This window comes from Balaenoptera physalus, assembly GCF_965194825.1.
Source record: "Balaenoptera physalus genome assembly, chromosome: 9".
Classification (NCBI taxonomy): Eukaryota; Metazoa; Chordata; class Mammalia; order Artiodactyla; family Balaenopteridae; genus Balaenoptera; species Balaenoptera physalus.
Window position 1 is genome coordinate 49,054,156 of NC_138888.1, and position 19,976 is coordinate 49,074,131.

The following is a 19,976-nucleotide window of genomic DNA, read 5'->3' on the forward strand; positions in this document are numbered from 1 at the left end:
AGAGTCAGATTCCTTCTTAAAGATTCCAGATGAGCTTGACAACAGAGAGTTCTGGTTCTCCAACATTTTCTCCATCTTTTCTCCTCCAGTGGTTTTATTGATCTCTCTTTGCTTCTTACTATGGATCCATGGGATAAAACAAAGGACAGCACCTCCAATAAGGGGAGGGATTCCAGCGAGGTAGAAGGCCACATCATAGGAGCCCAGCTTGTCACGGAGTAACCCTGGGAAGGGAAAAAACTGTCACCAGGAGAGAACAAGTATGGCCCTTGGGGTCTCAGATTAGTCACTCTGGTGGCCTACTGCCAACCTAGTATCTTCATCTCAGCAGGCTAGTTCAAACATCTCAGATATCAGACATTTTTAAGGAAATGGGTCTGAAATATAAACCTTTTCTGATATGAGGAAGGAAAAGATCGCATTTCTTTAATCTTTTTGCAAGTCTGTGACAGGCCTCTGAGTTTTCCTACCAAGATATTACATGGAAAAAATATTTGCAACCAAGCTTTGGCTTTCTCAAAACCCTTCAGAGGCCATTTGGGATATTCTGACACATGGTGTAAAGGTCCGGTTTTAGCTGAAGGTGGACAGACCGTCAAGCTGAAACTTCTCTCATACACACAGACCTCAAATTGTCTACATTTCAAACCTTTCTTGGGCCTGTTTATGAAATAACATGAAACTATTTAAAAGTATAATCCAAAATCATGAAAAATTATAAATCTAAGAGTCAGGATGAAAAAAACTAGGTTGTTAAATACATTTTGGAAAGAAACTGAGGTTTGTCAGCACATGGGAGGAAAATTTAAGAATATATGTGTGGTACTCTAATAGATCGTAGGGCTCTGCTTCTAAAAACTGTCAGAATACTCCTTATTCCTAATTTCTCTAACAAAATCCAGATTTAAAAAGCTATCTTAGTGTTTTAAACTTTTACTATACAACCTAGGTTATCTGAAATGTTCTAGGAACACATTGTACTGAATATCTGACTCTGCTAAGTAAACAGCTGAGGATTTGTTCAGGTAAGTACCAACATAAAAAAAAAAAAAAAATGTGTACAGTCATTCCAAATAGAAACCTAAAATATACAACATATCTAAATATATGCTTTTCCTATCCCCTGAATCAGAATATTCCACATATAACTGAACCTTTCATCCTTATGAACACAAATTAAAATGTTTGGTTGTAATACTATGATCCCCCAGAACCTCCTGTTGTTCTTCTGCCTGCTTTGAAAGTTTCCTGTTAACTCCTTCATTCTTGATCTGTTATAGTCACTTCTAGTAGCAAACACCATTTCTACGAAAGTGCTGCTTGTAATTTGCTGTGGACTTGGAAACCCTAACAAACTAAGCTTGTAAGATGTAAAAATAGTGTATTACCTGGGGGAGAGGGGAAGGACTGGAGGGTTTTCCCTAAAAGGAGACTGTGATCTTTAGAACTTATCTTTTATTTGGTCTGCTCAGTAGTGGTTCTGCTTGCTTGATACATGACTAGGTTCCCTACTGGCAAATTTGCTGATACGTGTGGTTCTGAATATGAGAATGAATTGAACTGAACTTTCACTGAGCCACTCAGATACCAGACACAGATGATAGTACATACATTTAAATTTTAGAATAATTTTATCAAATCTTATAATAATTTACAGTGGCACCAACTAATACTGAACGTGAGACATCTTTATACTATCATTCAGAAGATTTCTAAAGGTGAAATTCACATAACATAAAATTAACCATTTTAGTGGCATTTAGTATACTAACAATGTTGTACAACCACCACCTCTCTCTAGTTCCAAAATATTTTCATCACACCAAAAGAACACTCCACACCCCTTATGCAGTTACTCCCTAATCCCCCTTCCCTCCATCCCCTGGCAACCACCAATCTGTTCTCTGTCTCTATGGATTTACCTATTCTGGATATTTCACAGAAATAGAATCATATAATATGGGACCTTTTGTATTTGGCTTCTTTCACTTAGCACATGTTTGAGGTTCATCTACCTGGTAGCATGTATCAGTACAGCACTTCATTCCTTTTTATGGCTGAATAATACTCCACTGTATGGATATACCACATTTTGTTTATCCATTAATCTGCTGATGGACATTTGGGTTGTTTCTACTAAGTGTTATTTTTCATTAACTACTTCTCAGGGAGCTATGATCTCCTACACAAAGCATACATATTTAGAAATCTTTTAGAATCTTCACCTCTTCCTAAAAAGAAATCACACTGCTATTCCTCCAAAACACATACTAAGTGAAATATAGGAACTCTGAAAGCTCAAAGTCCAGAACCTAACTGCTACACATTTCACTGAGTGTTTTAGTATCAGTAAGAATAAGAGGACTCATCGGCAAATTTTTCCAACATGCCATCTACAGCTGGTCTTATTAAAAATGTTATAGATAAGGCACGTACAAAGCAAGACACCAGAAATCAATAAATCATAATATATTTAACATATAAGTGAGACTTAGGACCTACAGTAGAAAATGCTATGAATTAATATAATTTACCTGCAATGGGTGGGCCCACAGTCATGGGTATAGACATGAATCCGAGTAGAAATCCAATTGCTTGTGAGACATCCTGGGCACCAACTAACTCAAAGGCAATGGGGGCCATAATGGAAATGAAGCATCCATCGAAGAGACCCATGATGAGACAGACAGCAATGAGGGCCCCAAAGACGCTGCACAGGGGAATCATCATGGACATCAGACCAATGAAGAAAAAGGACAGGACCTAGGACAGACACCACAATGTCAACTCTGCTCTCGGGAAAAGTGAACGTCACGATTACTGAGCAACTTAGGACTTTTAAGTGGTTACTGGTCAGTCGCCTCCTCAGCCCAGTTCACCTTGATTTTATATACATAATCAACTCTCATAATCATCTCCCCCAAGTTCCCCTAGCACTTTCTCAATATTTCCATTAAGGGACAAGAAGAAAGTAAGGATTTTTTAAAAAATAAATTTATTATTATTTTCTTTAATTTTATTTTTGGCTGCATTGGGTCTTCGTTGCTGCACGGGCTTTCTCTAGTTGCAGCGAGCGGGGGCTACTCTTCATTGTGGAGCGTGGGCTTCTCATGCAGTGGCTTCTTTTGTTGCAGAGCACGGGCTCTAGGCACACGGGCTTCAGTAGTTGTGGCATGCAGGCTCAGTAGTTGTGGCTCATGGGCTCTAGAGTGCAGGCTCAGTAGTTGTGGCGCATGGGCTCAGTTGCTCCACAGCATGTGGGATCTTCCCGGACCAGGGCTCAAACCCGTGTCCCCTGCATTGGCAGGCGGATTCTTAACCACTGCACCACCAGGGAAGCCCAAAAGTAAGGATTTTTATATACTTACTTTTCTTTCCAGGCTGAAAGCTCTTTGAGATCAGAATCTGTACAAAAGTCATCTTTGAACTACATATTATAAGGTTTAAGGATATTGTACCTGGTCAGTGCTCAATACATATTTGTTCTTTGAATATCAGCTCAAATTCACTCATCAAACATGATTTAAAAATTTTACCCTTGGGGCTTCCCTGGTGGCGCAATGGTTGAGAATCTGCCTGCCAATGCTGGGGACACGGGTTCAAGCCCTGGTCTGGGAAGATCCCACATGCCGCGGAGCAACTAGGCCCGTGAGCCACAATTACTGAGCCTGCGCGTCTGGAGCCTGTGTTCCGCAACAAGAGAGGCCGCGATAGTGAGAGGCCCGTGAGCCACAATTACTGAGCCTGCGCGTCTGTAGCCTGTGTTCCGCAACAAGAGAGGCCGCGATAGTGAGAGGCCTGCGCACCGCGATGAAGAGTGGCCCCCCACTCACCGCAACTAGAGAAAGCCCTCACACAGAAACGAAGACCCAACACAGACAAAAATAAAAATAAATAAATAGCGTTCCCTTAAAAAAATTAAATTAAATTAAAAAAAAAAATTTTTACCCTTGAAATTACATGCACATTACTGGTATTAGTCCTTTGCATAATGAAAATATTCCAGCCAGATCCATCCTTCACATCACAGAACTTCCAGTTTGGAGAATACAGAGATGTAAGTTTTAGATATTTAAATAATCAATTTAGAATATAGTGCCTGCTAATATTCCAGACATGGTGAGCATAGGTAGATCAAGTGAGAGAGATTAAAGTAAGTAACTATGATTTATATTCTATAAATGTGTACTGAATTTTGATTATTCAAATTCCAATTAAATTTTGACTGTCAGAGGAAATATATGATGCATAATATGCAGTGAAAACAGTGAACACATTCTGCTATAACATCCTAAGAACTAATTTATATAATCCAGTTTTATTTACGGCGTAAATCAATGACTATTATTACCAAAGAATATTTTCAAACATTGTCTTTTGATGCTAAGTCATAGATATACCCTATTTAAGCACCCCAGAGTAAAGGCTGAGAAGTATTTTGCACCACTGAACACTTTCATTTTAGCGTTAGAGTAATTAATAGAATCAAACACTTGATTTTTCCCTGCCATTTGGTAGCTACTGTGCTATGTTCTGTGTACGGTGCTATGTGAATAACATCTGGTTCCTACCCTTGGGTTGTGGGGAGATGACCATGTAAATAAATAAATGCACATGAAGTGTTCTAGATGTTGCTGTAGTTGTATATTCAAAGTATGGTGGGTACAAAAAAGGAAGGAGTGGCCAATTCAATAGCTTTTTTAGGCAAAGAACTAATTAAAATTGGATCATTCACTCATTAGTGGAAGAAATGTTTTAAAAAGAATCAGCTTTTTTATAAAGTATTCATATAATAGCAACTATTATTTATTTAATGTTTATGAAATGCCAGGCATTTTTCTAAGGACTTTAGGTCGTGATTCTCATAACAGTTTTATGAGTTGGGTACTAATGTTTTCCCCATTTTACAGATGAAGAGAATGATGCTGGGAGGTGTAGTAACCCTGGATGGGGCCAGCCTGGAACCCATGGTCTGCCTGGGCAGTAGGCAGCAGGGAACGATGGCACAATTTCCAGAGGGTGCCCTCCGATGACAGTGGGGCTGGGGAGGAAGGGAGAGGCCACATAAAGCAGCCATCTGGATCACCGTCTTCATCTGCTCTGTCTTTCCCAGGACCCACTAGGCACGTCTATGGCATACCAAGCTTGGTTGCACGCCTCAGGGCAGCCCCTCACAACCTTAGTGCACATCAAGATCGCCTGAGGAACAGGGATCTGGGAACGGTGATTTTCACAAGCTCCCCAGGTGACTTTGACACAAGTTGTCCACTGACGCCACAATAAGAAACATACTCTTGAAAAAGGTTTTAAACTCCAAGTTGGTCACTTTTTGACAACATCATATTATATAGCTGAGTCAATTTTTCTTCTTCATTATTAAAATATAGCTTTACGGTAGAATTATAATTACTTTAAGACTCTGAGTCGGCTATTTGAAAAATAAGTCTGGCACTTCACATTTTCTAAAGAAGATAATCTCCACATTCTGATTTTTTATGTTCTACTTAAACATCCTTTTCTCCAATCCAATTTCCCTCAAAGCATAAGCATAATTTCTTAGTGGTGGGTAATTACTGGGTTTGCAGCCTATAGATTGGAAAGAACTAATAAGGCTCAGAGGGACAGACCAGGTTCTAGCTCTCTGTGACCTTGATAAAAAGACTCCCTGATGCTGCCCATCTACACAAAAAGAGATTTAAAGATAAATCAGAATGTAGAAAGTGGGTTGAAACTAGTAAGTAAGTGAAGATTTGAGTTATTTTTATTGAAAAACTAATAAAGACAAATCCTAATATTATTAATTAGATACATTTTTACTCTATCTACAAACACAAAAGGAGATAAATACTTGAATCTTAGAAATGTATCTATCATTACAAATTCCAGAGAACCTGGAGTAAAATGTTAGGACATCACGGGGCCAGATGCAATGCGTTTAATTGGTAAAGCCGTATACCAAATATTCCCAACCACACAACTGTAATTCTACTAGGTTAGCTTTCAATGTGCTTCCTACTCTTTTACTATTTTGTTCAGAACAAATCTCTTCCAAGGTAAGACAACCAGAGTGACTGTTGAAAGCTTAGCACAAAGTCATTTTTGCTCAATAAACAAATGTTTTCTTGGACCAATTTATGTAACATGAGACCGAGGCACTTATGGTAGTTATCCTGATCTTTCTATCCATTTTTGGCCCCTTCAGATTTTTGTTCTTTGGTCAGTTTTGTACGAAATCATATAAGAGGGGCTTCCCCGGTGGCACAGTGGTTAAGAATCCGCCTGCCAATGCAGGGGACACGGGTTCGATCCCTGGTCCGGGAAGATCCCACATGCCGCGGAGCAACTAAGCCCGTGTGCCACAACTACTGAGCCTGCACTCTACAGCCCATGAGCCACAACTACTGAGCCCAAGTGCCACAACTACTGCAGCCCACCTGCCTAGAGGCCAAGCTCTGCAACAAGAGAAGCCACCACAATGAGAAGCCTGCACACCGCAACGAAGAGTAGCCCCCGCTCGCCGCAACTAGAGAAAGCCTGTGGGCAGCAACATCTTCGTTGCCTTTTGCCAACGCAGCCAAAAATTAATTAATTAATTATTTTAAAAAAGAATTGCTAGTGTACAGATACACAATGGATTTTTTAAAAAAAGAAATCATATAAGAGTTTCAAATTTATTATTATATATTTTGAGCATATTACTTAATACTTTACCTGACTGCAAGTTCTCCTTTTCTCAATTCAAATTATGTTAATTTATATTCTCTTTTTCAAATATTTAAAACTGTTAAATTTTAATAACAATTGTTAAATAAAAATTATTAGTTGTTATTTAAAAGTAAAATTTCTGGGCTTCCCTGGTGGCGCAGTGGTTGAGAGTCTGCCTGCCAATGCAGGGGACACGGGTTCAAGCCCTGGTCTGGGAGGATCCCACATGCCGCGGAGCAACTGGGCCCGTGAGCCACAATTGCTGAGCCTGCGCGTCTGGAGCCTGTGCTCCGCAACAAGAGAGGCCACGATAGTGAGAGGCCCGCGCACCGCGATGAAGAGTGGCCCCCGCTTGCCTCAACTAGAGAAAGCCCTCGCACAGAAACAAAGACCCAACACAGCCATAAATAAATAAGTAAAATTTAAAAAAAAATTAAAAAAAAAAAAAAAAAAAAAGTAAAATTTCTTGGTTTTTCTTTAAGAATTGAATTTATAGAAATTTACACATTTATTCTTTAGCATTTCTCAGAAAATACCTAGCTACTTCTGCCTTATTTGTAGCTATAGTAGTGAGAAACACTGCTCTTTCTCAGCAGATGTAACTACCCCAAATGTAGCTAAATTAGGAGGTAAGCAGGCCAGGCTGGTGAGGACATACATAGTCCCCACATGCATAGTCCCCACATGCAGGGACATTTGAGCCACAAGGAGCACAGGCCAAGGTTTAGCACACTGCGTGTAGGAGGTTCATCACTTCCCAAAACATCTACTGATCTGTAGATACTAGGCCCCAGTTTGAAAGGTGAATAAATTTAGTATCACATACAATCTTTTTTCCACACCAAACGCAGTAGCTCTGGTTAGATTTAAGTAAGAGATTCAAAGGTTCCTAATCCTCTCCTAGGCTCTGGCACTGACATTTAATAACGCATTGACTGTTGAGATGTCTTCCTTGCTTTTGTTTCTTAAAACCATACATGGAAATATCTTCTGTCATAATTTAACAGGCTCTAGAAGAATAACTCCCCGCTTAAGTTAGTTTATGTACCTAAGAACAAACAAACAAAAAAAAATGGGTTTTTTTTGCTATTACCGTTCCCATTTCTGTCACAAAGAGAGCATTTTTAGAGAACTGTCAGGGGAAGTTTTGCTCAGGAATCTAAGTATATGACTGAAGAGGAAAAATGAGCTGCACCTGAATAGCAGAAGGCACTTTCGGAGGCAAGCACACAATTGGCCACAGTTAGAATCAAGGGTTGCTCCTATAAATTTATTCACTATAAAGTTTCCAGACTTTCAGAGCCTCTGGCTAGGAACCCAGTAGTTGGCAGCAGAGATCTGCAGGTCCATCACACTAAAGGGAAATGTTTAGGGCACAGCCAAGTGGCTGGCTTCTTCTAAAGCACACAGTTCTCTGGAAGTGCTGCACAGGGAGTCTGTCCCACTTTCCCCACGGCACATGAGTACCACCGTTTCTGCCTGGATGGAGAACTGGCCCCAGTGCCACAGCCCAGGCGAGAACAGAGAATCATCGTCTGATTCCTTATTCAGGCCGGGGAACTACTAAATATTTGGATACCATTTGGGAAATAGCTTATGTTTGGTAAAACATGTACCTTATCCCAATGTATCTTTAGGAAAACATAAAATGCTAAAAGGGAACAAAAAGCAACAACAGAAACAACAAAAAAAAGAAAACTGGACAAGGCTGATCAATTCATTCTACTTCAACCAGAAGAGGAAGCTTACACAGGAAGTTGGATCCAAAAGTGATTAGTTTTTCTAAAATCCAAAAAGTTTTCTGAATTTCAAAGGTAACTCATGAATACATTCTTGAAAAATTTCAAACCTTAGAAAAATATATAAAGTAATATATGAAAGTCTCCCTTCAACCCCCTCCCACCCTCAACCCATTCCCACTTTCCTCGTCAGGAATAACCGCTCAACAATTTGGTGAGCCTCCTAGACCTCTTCTGTGTACACACATGTTGTTTGGGTTTGTCTGCTTTACATACATGGATATGATGTCCACACTTCAGTATGTCCATGGCACAGAGAAATCTGACACGATGGGAAAGTGATCTAAACCCAAAGTTTTTTATTCTGTCATTAGAGTTACAACTTACAAACCTTTGAAAATTTCACACTTTTGAAACAGTTACATATTAAACATACAAATCTGCAGTAATTTAATGGTGACTAGAAAGACAGGTCTGTGAAGTTAAGAAAGATGACTGAGAAGATACCAGGACACAGCCTTTCCCCTCCTAATAAAGTACTCCAGGAACCCTTGCAAAGATTTTCTTTAACCATCATTATTCTATATAATGCAGTTCGGTCTATCTCCTTGCTCGGCATTTAGAATTGTTAGGCTGAAAATACCTGGAACCCAGGACCCTGATGGAAGTTTAAATTCAGAACTCTTAAGCAGAAGTGTAAGATATATTCCTAAACACTGTTACCTATAAGCAAAGATCCCCAAATCAGGATAACTAAGGTCTCCTTCTTGATACCTGTTCCAAACCAGGATCTGCCTCAGTATTTAATAGAATACTAAAACAATAAAAGCAAGGATCTATTAATAATCCACTCTGGGCTGGCACTTTAAATAAGCTGTCACCAGGACTTCCCTGGTGACACAGTGGTTAAGAATCTGCCTGCCAGCGCAGGGGACACAGGTTCAAGCCCTGGTCCGGGAAGATCCCACATGCCGTGGAGCAACTAAGCCCGTGTGCCACAACTACCGAGCCTGCGCTCTAGAGCCCGTGAGGCACACCTACTGAGCCCGCGAGCCACACCTACTGAGCCCACGAGCCACAACTACTGAAGCCTGCGTGCCTAGAGCCCGTGCTCCGTAACAAGAGAAGCCAGCGCAATGAGAAGCCTGTGCACCACAACGAAAAGTAGCCCCCGCTCGCCGCAACTAGAGAAAGCCTGTGTGCAGCAACGAAGACCCAACAGCCAAAAATAAATAAAATAAAATAAATAAATAAATTTAAATAAATAAACAAACAAGCAAGCAAGCTATCACCATCAGTCCTCACACAGCCCTCTGCCAGATCTACAGACAAGTCATATCACACTCCAGAGCCTGTGCTTTTCTACTCTGCAGCCTCCCAAACCCAAGATGACTGTGCCCCAAAAGTAGACCATGTGGGAGGCTGTGAAGTGTGTTCTGGGCCCGGAGGCTACTCAGAACCCGTGTGATGGGGACAGAGAGGGAGGGGAACTGCCGTGGCCCCACCAGGCTGAGCTGTAACAGACGAAAGCAGGGAGCAGGCATGTCTGAGAAAACACAGCACCAACGAAAGGCAGGAGAGGAAGGTAAGCAGCAGAAGCATTCCAACCCTTAAAGGCCGCCAAAGGGCGGACAGCCAGGCAGGGAGAGAGGGAGAGAAGGAAGAATAAGCAAACAGGCAGAGCTGGAGTTGGTCGCAGCAGAGAAGAAAGAGCCAAGAATCAAAACCCACACTGAATGTTTGGGAGTTGGGGCAGGGAAGCCAGGAAAAAGGAGGGACAGAGCGGGGTGGTGAGCCCAGCCGCCTGCGTGGGGTAGGCCTGCGTTGGCCCCTGTGCTGTCGGTGGCTCCCAGCAGCACAGGACACACTGAAGGCCGCCTTTCTCCTCCACGGGCCTCCCCGGGCTGGACTGCAGTCATCTCGCCTGTGACTCAGCCCGTACTACCAGGTGCTACACACACTGCACCACATTTGGATGAAAAAAATCAGATGCGACCTAAAAGAAGCCAGGCTGTGACTAACCTTTCATCCAAAATGAAATTACTGATTCTTAACGCACTGCTGTGTAACTGCAGACCAAACATGGGACAAGCTAGGAAAGGCTATATTTTCTTTCATAAATCACATGAAATACTAACATATGTGCCCCCAATATGTTGTAAGTGACCCGACTGCCCTGCCTATAGGGGGAAACTTTCTAAAGTTATAGTTGTTCCGGAGTAAAGTGCTGATGTGTAAAACATACCATGACTTCATCCATCGCAGCACCTTAGTCTGGGCCCCCATCGCCTCTACCGGGACACAGTATTGGCCTCCTAACTGGTCTGCCTCCCTCCAGCACTCCTGCTTCCCTCCCAGTAATACAGCCTCCACACACAGAGCGACCACAGCGACTTTAAAATGTAAAATCCCGTCATTCTCCAACAAAGACCTACTACGCTTCAAGTAAAATGTCTGCATCAGGGATTTCAAGGCCCTGTTTAATCTGGGCCCTCCTCTTCCCATGCCCTGCTCTTCCCAACCTCTTCCCAGGCCACTCTCCCTGTCTTCTTGAGTTCCCACTCACGCCCAGCTTTCTCCTGCCTCAAGTCTTGCTCCAGGAACTCAGGGACCACGTCTGTCTTGTTTGTATCACCCCCACCAGGGTCTGGGCTGGTGCTTGGGGCACAAAGGGCACTCCTTTTTTATTTTAATAAATGAAAGGAAGCCAAAAGTCTGTAATACAACCAATTTCCATTAGAGGGCTCCCTTGACACTTGAGAACAAGACAATGTTCTGCTAAGTGTTCGACAGGGATATCAGCAGTTGGGTATTAATAAAAGGGGGAATGATCCTAACACAGTGAATATTTTAAAAAGTAGCACTCTACCAGCTGTCTGCACTTCCTTCTAGCTGTGTGACCAGACTCCTTCCTGCGGCTCTCTGCCTGGCCCTATACACAAACACCCACAGTGAGGTAGCCTCTCTGTTCTTCCGCGTTGGCATCCATAAGTGGAAACAGCGACGGTACCTTCCTCAAAGGGCTGGGCAAGGAGGAAAGAAGATAGTGTACGTACAGCATTCAGTTCATCGTCTGGCACGTGGAAGTGCTCAGTAAATGGTGACGGTTACTACTTCAAATCAATTAAAGGCAATTTATCTGTAATAAATGTCTTTTCCAACCATGTCCTTCGCCCAAGTTCTACCTTTCCTTCAAGGTCCTGCTCAGGTACTGCCCCTCATCTCTACAGTGAACAGACGTGCTGAATCCCCAGTCCCAAGCCCCCCTTTTGTCTCTCCTTTACCTTCCTTCCACAGCCAAGCCCTTGACAAAGTTGCCTGTATTTCCATTCAATCAGCTGATCATGATCAGTCTTTTGCACCTGCCACTCCACTGAAAACTCCCCTCTGCTGCTAAATCCAGCGAAAACCTATTAGTCTTTAACGTGCCTGCCTTCTCACTAGTTACGGACACTGCTGACCACTCCTGCCCCTGGAAACATTATGTGCCTTGCTTTTTTCCTACCAGTCTGGCCACTCCCTTTCAGTATCCCCTGCACACGCTCTACTCACCCCATACAAGCCCACGAATGCCGAAGTCCCACAGGTCTCTTAGCCATGCTCTCCCACGAGCTCCAAACTCAACTTGGCTTTCCCACAAGCACTACCAACGTAACATGGCAAAAACAAACTCATCATCTTACTCTGTTCTACTGAATTACTGATCTCGATAAAATAGCAAAACCTTCTACTGTTACCTGAGCCACAAATCTCAGACCCAGCTTAGGTGGCTCCACTGAATTCTCATTTCCTGTATCCCTGTTTTACTCCCTGTTTGATCCCAACATCTCTGCCCTGGTTCCTCCTGCCTAGACTATTTCAGTATTCTCCAACTAGTCCCTGTGCCTCCGCTTTTTAAAAAAATAATAATAATAGCTTTATTGAAATATAAATTCACATACCAAAAAATTCACCCACCCATTTAAAGTGCACAATTCACAGTGGGTTTTAGTTTAATAACAAGATTGTACAACCATCACTACCATCTAGTTTTAGAATATTTACATCACCCCAAAAGAAACCCCACACCCAGGAGCAGTCACTCCCCATACCCTCCTTCCCACAGCCGCTGGCAACCACTAAGCTACACTTTCTATCTCTCGATCTGCCTATTCTGGACACTTCATATAAAGGGAACCACACGATATGTGGCCTTTTGTGACTGTCTGAACTCTTGCCCTTCCTCCTCTGCATTCCACCCTTCACAGTCACTAGGTTAAGCTTTATAAAATACAACTCATGTCATGTCACTCCCTTGCTTAAAATCCTTAATGGCTCCTGGTAGATTTCAGCATACAGTTCAGCCTCTTCTGTGCTCATAAAGGCCATTCCCAACTTGACTCCTGCCTATCCCTCAGCCAATCAATCTACTATTCTCTCTTTAGTCCATTCAAACATTGTTTCCCAGACCTAACATCTCTTTGCCCATGTGGCTTCCTCTGCTTGCAACAAACACCCTTTTCTGTCTTCCTTATCTATTTAACTATTACTCACCTCTTAACACTCCGCCAGCCCAGGAAGCCTGCTCAGACCTCCTCCAGTGGTTTAGATGCTTTGCGCCTATGTTTCTATGGTACCCATCTAGCATACCATTATTCCACTGTGCTGCAGCACTGCTTTATCTGTCTTCCCAGGAGACCATTAACTACTGAGCACACAGACCATATTTCATCTGTAGCGTTTAGCACAGTGTCTGGCACGGAGGAGTCACTTAAATACTTGTCAAATAAGTGTCGACGTGATCTTGGAATAGCACACCCCACAATACCCAGGAGGCGATCTGCAGTAAAGAAACTCAAAAGACACGCACACCCCTGAATTTCACAGGGTATTGCAAAAGGCACGTGACTATGAGAACTATGCCAAAAATAAAGCATTCTTAGAAAAAGCAATGGGCAAAAACCATTTTGGTTTGGTGGAGTTCCATGACAAGACAAAGATTGTTGTTTGTTCGCCAATTTCTCATGTTGAAAACCCAAAACTCATAACTGATTTTGCCCTTGAAAGACTGCTTGTAAAAGTTAAGTTCTAGAAAATATTTCTCATTTTTACAGAAGAATTTAAGCAAATAAGTACATATAATGAGCCATTAGGTGATAAGGATAAATTTGCCGGAGGAAAAAAAGGCTTATTAAGAAAGTACCTGTAGATAAACTTTCTTCACACCAGGCACATAATCTGCAATCCGGCCGAAGAGCAGCCGTCCAACTCCTGAAGTGATGCCAATGCACATGAGAACCACCTCTTTATTTTTCTCATCTTGAAACCTTTCATTCACGTGTTTCATCTGTAGACCAAAGAGAAAGAAGCCACACTAAATATGGTAGGAAAACTGGACAAGTTTTGAAGCTTTGTACAAATGCCTTTGTGTCTCTACCGTGTTACGGACTCTCATCCCCTTCCAAATTCAAATATCTATAAAATTTGTTCTGTAAAAAAAATTTATAAAATTTTTCATGAGAACACATGAAGAAAAGCTAACATGGTTTCGCTTGTTTATAAACGAAATAAGAATTTTTATAAGAGGGTTTAAAAAACATTTTTAATAAAAAGTAACCAGCACACCCTTTATCAGTTACCACTGGGCCATGAGCTAAAGGAAGAGACCTTTGAACACACCGTGCCACCTTGTCCTCACAAGGTCACCCAAGGATCCGGCCATCATCTGCTCCCCTGAAAGGCAGTTTAAGGCTCAATTCTGGAGTTTCGTCTCTTCTAGGAGGACCTGAACCAAACTGAAATAAGTTATACTGGAGCTTACAGGATAAAAGCATAAGGTTCTCGGCCTGAGGATTTGCCTATTTGTGTGGCATTAGAACAGAAAAAAATACGAGTCAGTTTAACAGAAAGAAGAAAGGCCTGGAGAGAGAATGTTTGCATTTAAGTCCTGGTTCCATTCCTTGCTAGCCTTGTGACCTTGGGTAAGTTGTTAACCTCTAGGGCCTCAGTCTCCTTGTCTGTAAACTGCAGACAGCAACAGTACTTCAAGAGGGTGCTTGTGAAGATTAAATAAAATACCTCTGTAAAGAACTTAGTGCCTGACACACAGTTAAGAGTGATATTAATTTTAGCCTTTTGTTTTTTAAAGGACCTTTTCCCTCAATTTACAGTCTACTTAGAATAGTGACTGCAAATCTACAACCCGACAATGTTTTAAAAGGAGTGTGACCGGCAGGTGTTATAATGGGTGACAAAACCTGTGGCTCAGCACCCACCGTCTAACACAAGCTTTGCTCCCACGGCCCCTAAGTTCCACGCTTTCCACCTCTTGCTCAGCGCTTCCACTTTCTCAGTGATCACCTATCTGTGCTCACAGCAAGGAGAAAAAGCATGTCTGTACTCCCACTGCTTTCTCTGAAATCACTGAGCTATTGTAACAGTTGTTTCAAACAATCAGACTCACTGTCCCCTACACCAAACGCTGGCCTGAATTCTGAAAGCCTGCAAAGCAAATTTGCCGGAAAGCACGATGGCCCAGCTGGTACCCTGCCGCACTCACCCCCTCACAGCCTGCCTCCCTCCGTTTCAGTTACCACCACTACTGCTGGCCCAACTGCCCAGGTTTAGAAACTGGACAACCATCCTAGATTACCCCCTCCCTCCCTTCAGATCCAGCAGTCACCACCCAGTTCTGATGATTTTACCTCCTAAATCTCTCAGACACTCTTCCTTTGGTCCATGTCCCCCGCGGTGTTTGAGTCTGGGTTATCACTCCTCACCTGGACCCCTACAACAGCCTTTAACGTGCTTCATGCTACAGCCCCCACTCCTGAATCTCTAACCTGCATTCTCTGAGACCACCTGATTAAGTTCAAAATTAAAAATAACACTGCTCTGCTATGACCCCACAGCCTTCAGGGTAAAGCTCAAACTCCTGGTTTGACGGATAAAGCCTCCCTACTTTGCTGCCGAGCCTCACCATGTCAGCACTGTGCTGTCCAGTACAGTAGGTGCTAGCCACGCGTGGGCTATCCAGCACTTGAAATATGGCTAGTTTGAACTGAGATGTGCTTTAAGTGTAAAACACACACAAAAAATTTTTTAGAAAACTTAGTGGAAAAAAAAACACACAAAATATCTCAATAAGTTTAAAATACAGATTCCATGTTAGAATAATATTTTGGCTATATTGGCTAAATAAAATATATTATGAAACTAATTTCATTTCTGTTTTTTTTTTAACTTTTAAAAATATGGCTACTAGAAAATTTAAAATTACATATGTGGCTTGCATTATATTTCTATTGAAGAGTGCTGGTCTAAGAAATTCACTTGTGGCCACAAAGATAAAACAGCTATTGATAAAAGTGACCTCAAACTGGCTAATTCCTCCAAGTCCTTATCAGAGATGGATTCCAGCTCAATTCTGAAGAAAACAAATAACCTGATCTAAGGCAGGTGAGATAATAATTATGTGTATTCATCAGCTTTATTTGGAATTTGAATCCAGACTCTGATGTATTAATCCACTTTAGGAAACACCCAAAGGATCTAGAATAACTTTTTAAGACATTCTTTAGTATTCAAAAAAGACTGAATATGCTAGTCATTCTTTTGATGAAACTAAGAACACCTGTCTGCCAAATTGCTATTATCCTTTATTAGTGGTTTATTTTTTCCCCCTGCTCTACACTTTGTAATCCTTAAAAGAAATAATGAGGTGAAATGTTTTGGGTCTCTTGAAATAAGGTAAATTTGGTAAATTCAAATTACGCTTAAGTGGAAACTTACTTCTTCAGCTATAAGGGGCATTGTTTCATTGAATTTTATTATTGTTGTCATCGTTTAAGTAAAGCAAGAACTACAGCTTCTAATACCTCCTTCCCCACCCTCAGCCAAAATTTGCAAAATAAAGTTGAGGTTTATTTTGGTTTTGTTTTTTGGGTTTTTGTCAGAAGTAAGGGAATCTGGGTGATTGGAGAATGGAATCTGGGGATGCTGCATCTCTGGGTCCTAGAGAGCCTTTCTTGGTGAGGGAGCAGTACCCAGGAAAGCTGGCGTGTTCTACTTGCAGCCTGGGCCTCCCATGACTGCCGCCAACTATTCTACGAATCCCTGCCCATCTCTCTATCCTCTGGAGACTGGCACACATTTTACTTTAGCAGAAGGCATGAACGCTGGGCAAAACTGATTATTTCCAATAGAGTCACATGGAAAGGGACATGAAAATGTTGAACAGATGTTTCCATATTTAACCTAACTTATTTAAATTGATGCAAAGCTTATATTAGAAGCCACTATCTACACAGGGGATAATGCCATTTCCTACGGCAGTGGTTTAAAGTGGACTTTATCCAAATGTGTAAGTGCCTTTAGGGAATTAGTCTTTTGTTTCTATTCTAAACATCTGTTTACTCCAGGGCTGCACACCTCTCAGGGATTACCAGAGCCTTGCTGACTGACAGCTTGAACGCTGCCTGCTCCTGAAACATTTTCCATCATTCAAACAACTTTCGCTAACCACAGAAGCCACTTTTGGATTGTGTGAAACCCTATTTATTGTTTTGTTATCCAAAAATAACCAAGAACTTAAATCCCATAATATCTGCTCATTCTTTATCCACGGGTGAAAGAAAGACACACTAGCTCACAGTTTACCCCCTTTCCTCCTAACCATCCCCACTTCAAGTAAATGGTGATTCAGCCTCTCTCTATAGATGACATGTTTCTGACCAGCCCACTGAAGAGAGAAGTTCCTCCCCCCTCACTAGAGCCCAGAGGCAGAGCTGTTTTGAGAGGTCGAGGGCAGCAGCCTAAGAAAGTGACCCTCCTGCTGGATTGGCCTAGCCCTGGCTGCTCCCCTCTCTACCTCTTCCCTACAGGGAGCCTCAGTGCCAGACATCTGCAGACATCAGGTAGTGTTCTTCCACTGAGATCCCAGGCTGAGTCCTCTGGCTGTCAGAGAGTCAACCATGAAGGAAACTCAGTTTGGGGTGGCCATAGTACAAAACCAGGTCCAATACAGCTGACGTAAGTGCATTAGAAACTCAAGCTTCTCCTTGACAAATGGTTTCACAACAGAAGATGGCCCAACAGAAGGGAATCCCAACTCACTTTCTTTACGGAAGCCCCTGAAATCCAGTGATGCTACGCATCTGCAAAACAAGGAGGTCACTGGTCCAAAAGGTCCAATAATTAGGGAATTCCCTGGCGGTCCAGTGGTTAGGACTCGGCACTTTCACTGCCGAGGGCCCGGGTTCAATGCCTGGTCAGGGAACTAAGATTCCCACAAGCCGCACAGTGCAGCCAAAAAAAAAAAAAAAGTCTAATAATTACGTATACTGTTGTCTAAGATTGTGTTATTTGGCCATGCGATGATGGTCATCAGCCTCACTGTCCTTCCACACACACAATTTTTTAAGGGGATGGGTCATTTTTGTTTAATATCTTTTATGTAACTTATTACATAAAAACATGATAAAACTTTGGTATATACAATTTAAACTATACATCTTTGGGGGTATAGTAGTTAAGAAAGAAGGGAAACTACAGGAGACGTAAAACAAAGATAACTTTATTTCTGACACTGGACTTGTGGGAACAGCTGACTGACTCAAGTACCAAGTGCTAACAAAGGCAGTATTTTTAGGAAGGCCAGGAAAGCAGAGTAAAACCAGGCCCGATAGAGCACTGCAGGCTATGGGACTAGTGAAACTACAACTGCCTTTGCAGGACTGAGGAAGAAAAACAAAATGACAATATTTATCATCCACTGCTGTTGCAGTTACTACGCCCTTTGGGAGATTAACAGATTCCAGACAGCAGTCATCATCTGTCCTTGTCTGTGAGCATTTGATTCCCTGATCCTCTGCCCTCCTCTTCAGATCCACACCATCAAGCTGAAAAGAAGGTGGGCAACAGGTAGTCACGTGCACTCCTTTTGCGTCTAAGAGAATAAACTCTTGGCGGGGACAGGGAACCTGTATCATTTACATTTACACAGTACATTCAAAAATGGGATAGTAAATGCTACACAATATTTTCAGGGGTTGTGGAATTCAGAATGATTTCTGCAGCTTCCTACTTCCCAACAGAGATGCTGCATTCAGAGCACTTCTGCTCACATGCTGTTCACTCCTGAGATTAGCGGTTTCAGCTTGTTGCCTCTCACTTGCATGCAGTTTTAATTTCTAAGAATATATCCTTTCAACATCTGAACAGCTACTCCGTAACTCTAAAAGACCATTCTACTTAAATATACTTTTTGAAAGGTAAACACAAAGAAAAGAGCCTGGTCCCTTTAAAAATTAGATGTACATTTGAAAGGCAGTAGAAGGCCTGCTAGAGTGGTTAATGGATAATCTCAGATTTTGTTGCAAATCAAAACTTTATATTACCCTTTGACTTCAAAGAAAGATGAACAGAAACCTTCTGAATAGAATGAGGGTTTGGTTTGGTTTTTTCTTTCTTTTTAAAACAACTATGTTTTCTCTATCTCTTGTTTTTGCTAAGAAAAAGAAGTAAGGGCATTCATTCCCTGAGGAAGTTTTACATGGGCAGTGTACACCAGCAAGCCCAGTGAGGTAACTAAAGATAGCAGGAAATTAAGTCCATAGATATGGGTACATAAAATTAAGCCCTTTATATCATATAATATTGAAATAGGACTCTATAGCCATAAGACAGTCATTGATTAGGTCAGCCTCAAAACATCATTTTAACTGGTTAAATTTGATAAACTGTGCTTTGAAATAAAACAGCTCCAAGATGTACTTGAAGTGAAAACACAGAATTTCCTTGCCTGCCAACATTTTTAAGGACTAACATCTTAGGCAGCCCACTGTCTCTTTACTAGTAAGATATTTGACACGACTAAACCCGTGGTGCGGGTACCGCCTGCCTGCTCAGCAGCTGACCCAGTGGAGGGCAGACCTTTGGCCTGGCAGGACTCTAGGAGGCATGGGTAGTTGGTTCTGTTTGTTTTTTTAAACGGCCAGTCTTTCCATTTCATTAAGATGGGTTTCCATGGTGCCAGTATTCACACATGGTGCTGTTAAGACAGATAAATGTCAGGACTGAGAAAAAAAGAGGGAAGAGTTTCCAGGAAAATTATTTAACAGCCACCAAGGGGTAGAAAAAGAGTTTGGAAGGAAGGAAGATAGCTAATGGTTTGGAAAACCTTGGTCTGATTTTGAAAACATTTTCTAACTCTAAAAATTCTTTAAACCCTTTATTATTTTTCTCTTTTTGTTTTTTTGAAAAATAATTTTCCTTAGATTAAAAAAGAAAAGTCCATCCTTAACATAGCATTATTTAGATCAGATCAAGATTTGGCAACATGTTTTAGAGGAATTGTCTATCAAAACCAATTTGGATTCAGATACCAATTCAAATAATCCTGAATTACAGAAGTTAAGATGAACTTCATCTTAAAATAAAAAATAAGTCACTAGGATTTTTAGGTAACTTGAAATTATGTAGTGACCCTGACAATAATTTCTGTGTCAGATATTTCTCAAATTATCAAAAATTATTCTAGTCCTTCCAGAACAA

The 19,976-nt window shown here is 41.6% G+C and overlaps 2 protein-coding genes and 1 long non-coding RNA gene across 7 annotated transcripts in view; 2 read left to right on the plus strand and 1 right to left on the minus strand.

Annotated features, from left to right (window-relative positions):
• Nucleotides 1-19,976, plus strand: part of LOC309667195 — a 190,334-nt gene that overhangs the window by 69,928 nt on the left and 100,430 nt on the right. The gene's annotated exons all lie outside the window — the stretch shown is intronic.
• LOC309667158 (uncharacterized protein) overlaps nucleotides 1-19,976 on the plus strand; it is a gene marked incomplete at its 5' end in the record, with an annotated part of 58,643 nt that overhangs the window by 31,781 nt on the left and 6,886 nt on the right. The window contains 2 exons of one of the 5 annotated variants that reach the window (XM_082475486.1): nucleotides 4,911-5,019; nucleotides 11,337-13,617. In XM_082475486.1, coding sequence (XP_082331612.1) covers nucleotides 4,911-4,987 — 77 coding nt within the window. In that variant the 3' untranslated portion in view covers nucleotides 4,988-5,019; nucleotides 11,337-13,617. Of the gene's footprint in view, nucleotides 1-4,910; nucleotides 5,020-5,113; nucleotides 6,637-11,336; nucleotides 13,618-17,714; nucleotides 18,334-19,976 lie in introns of those variants that run through there. The other 4 variants (XM_082475484.1, XM_082475485.1, XM_082475483.1 and 1 more) reach the window with 4 other exon arrangements.
• The window catches only part of SLC16A10 (solute carrier family 16 member 10), a 138,004-nt gene that overhangs the window by 8,074 nt on the left and 109,954 nt on the right, over nucleotides 1-19,976 (minus strand). Inside the window, 3 exon segments of the mRNA XM_082475299.1 lie at nucleotides 1-224; nucleotides 2,535-2,763; nucleotides 13,627-13,770. Of these exon segments, the coding sequence (XP_082331425.1) occupies nucleotides 1-224; nucleotides 2,535-2,763; nucleotides 13,627-13,770 (597 nt within the window).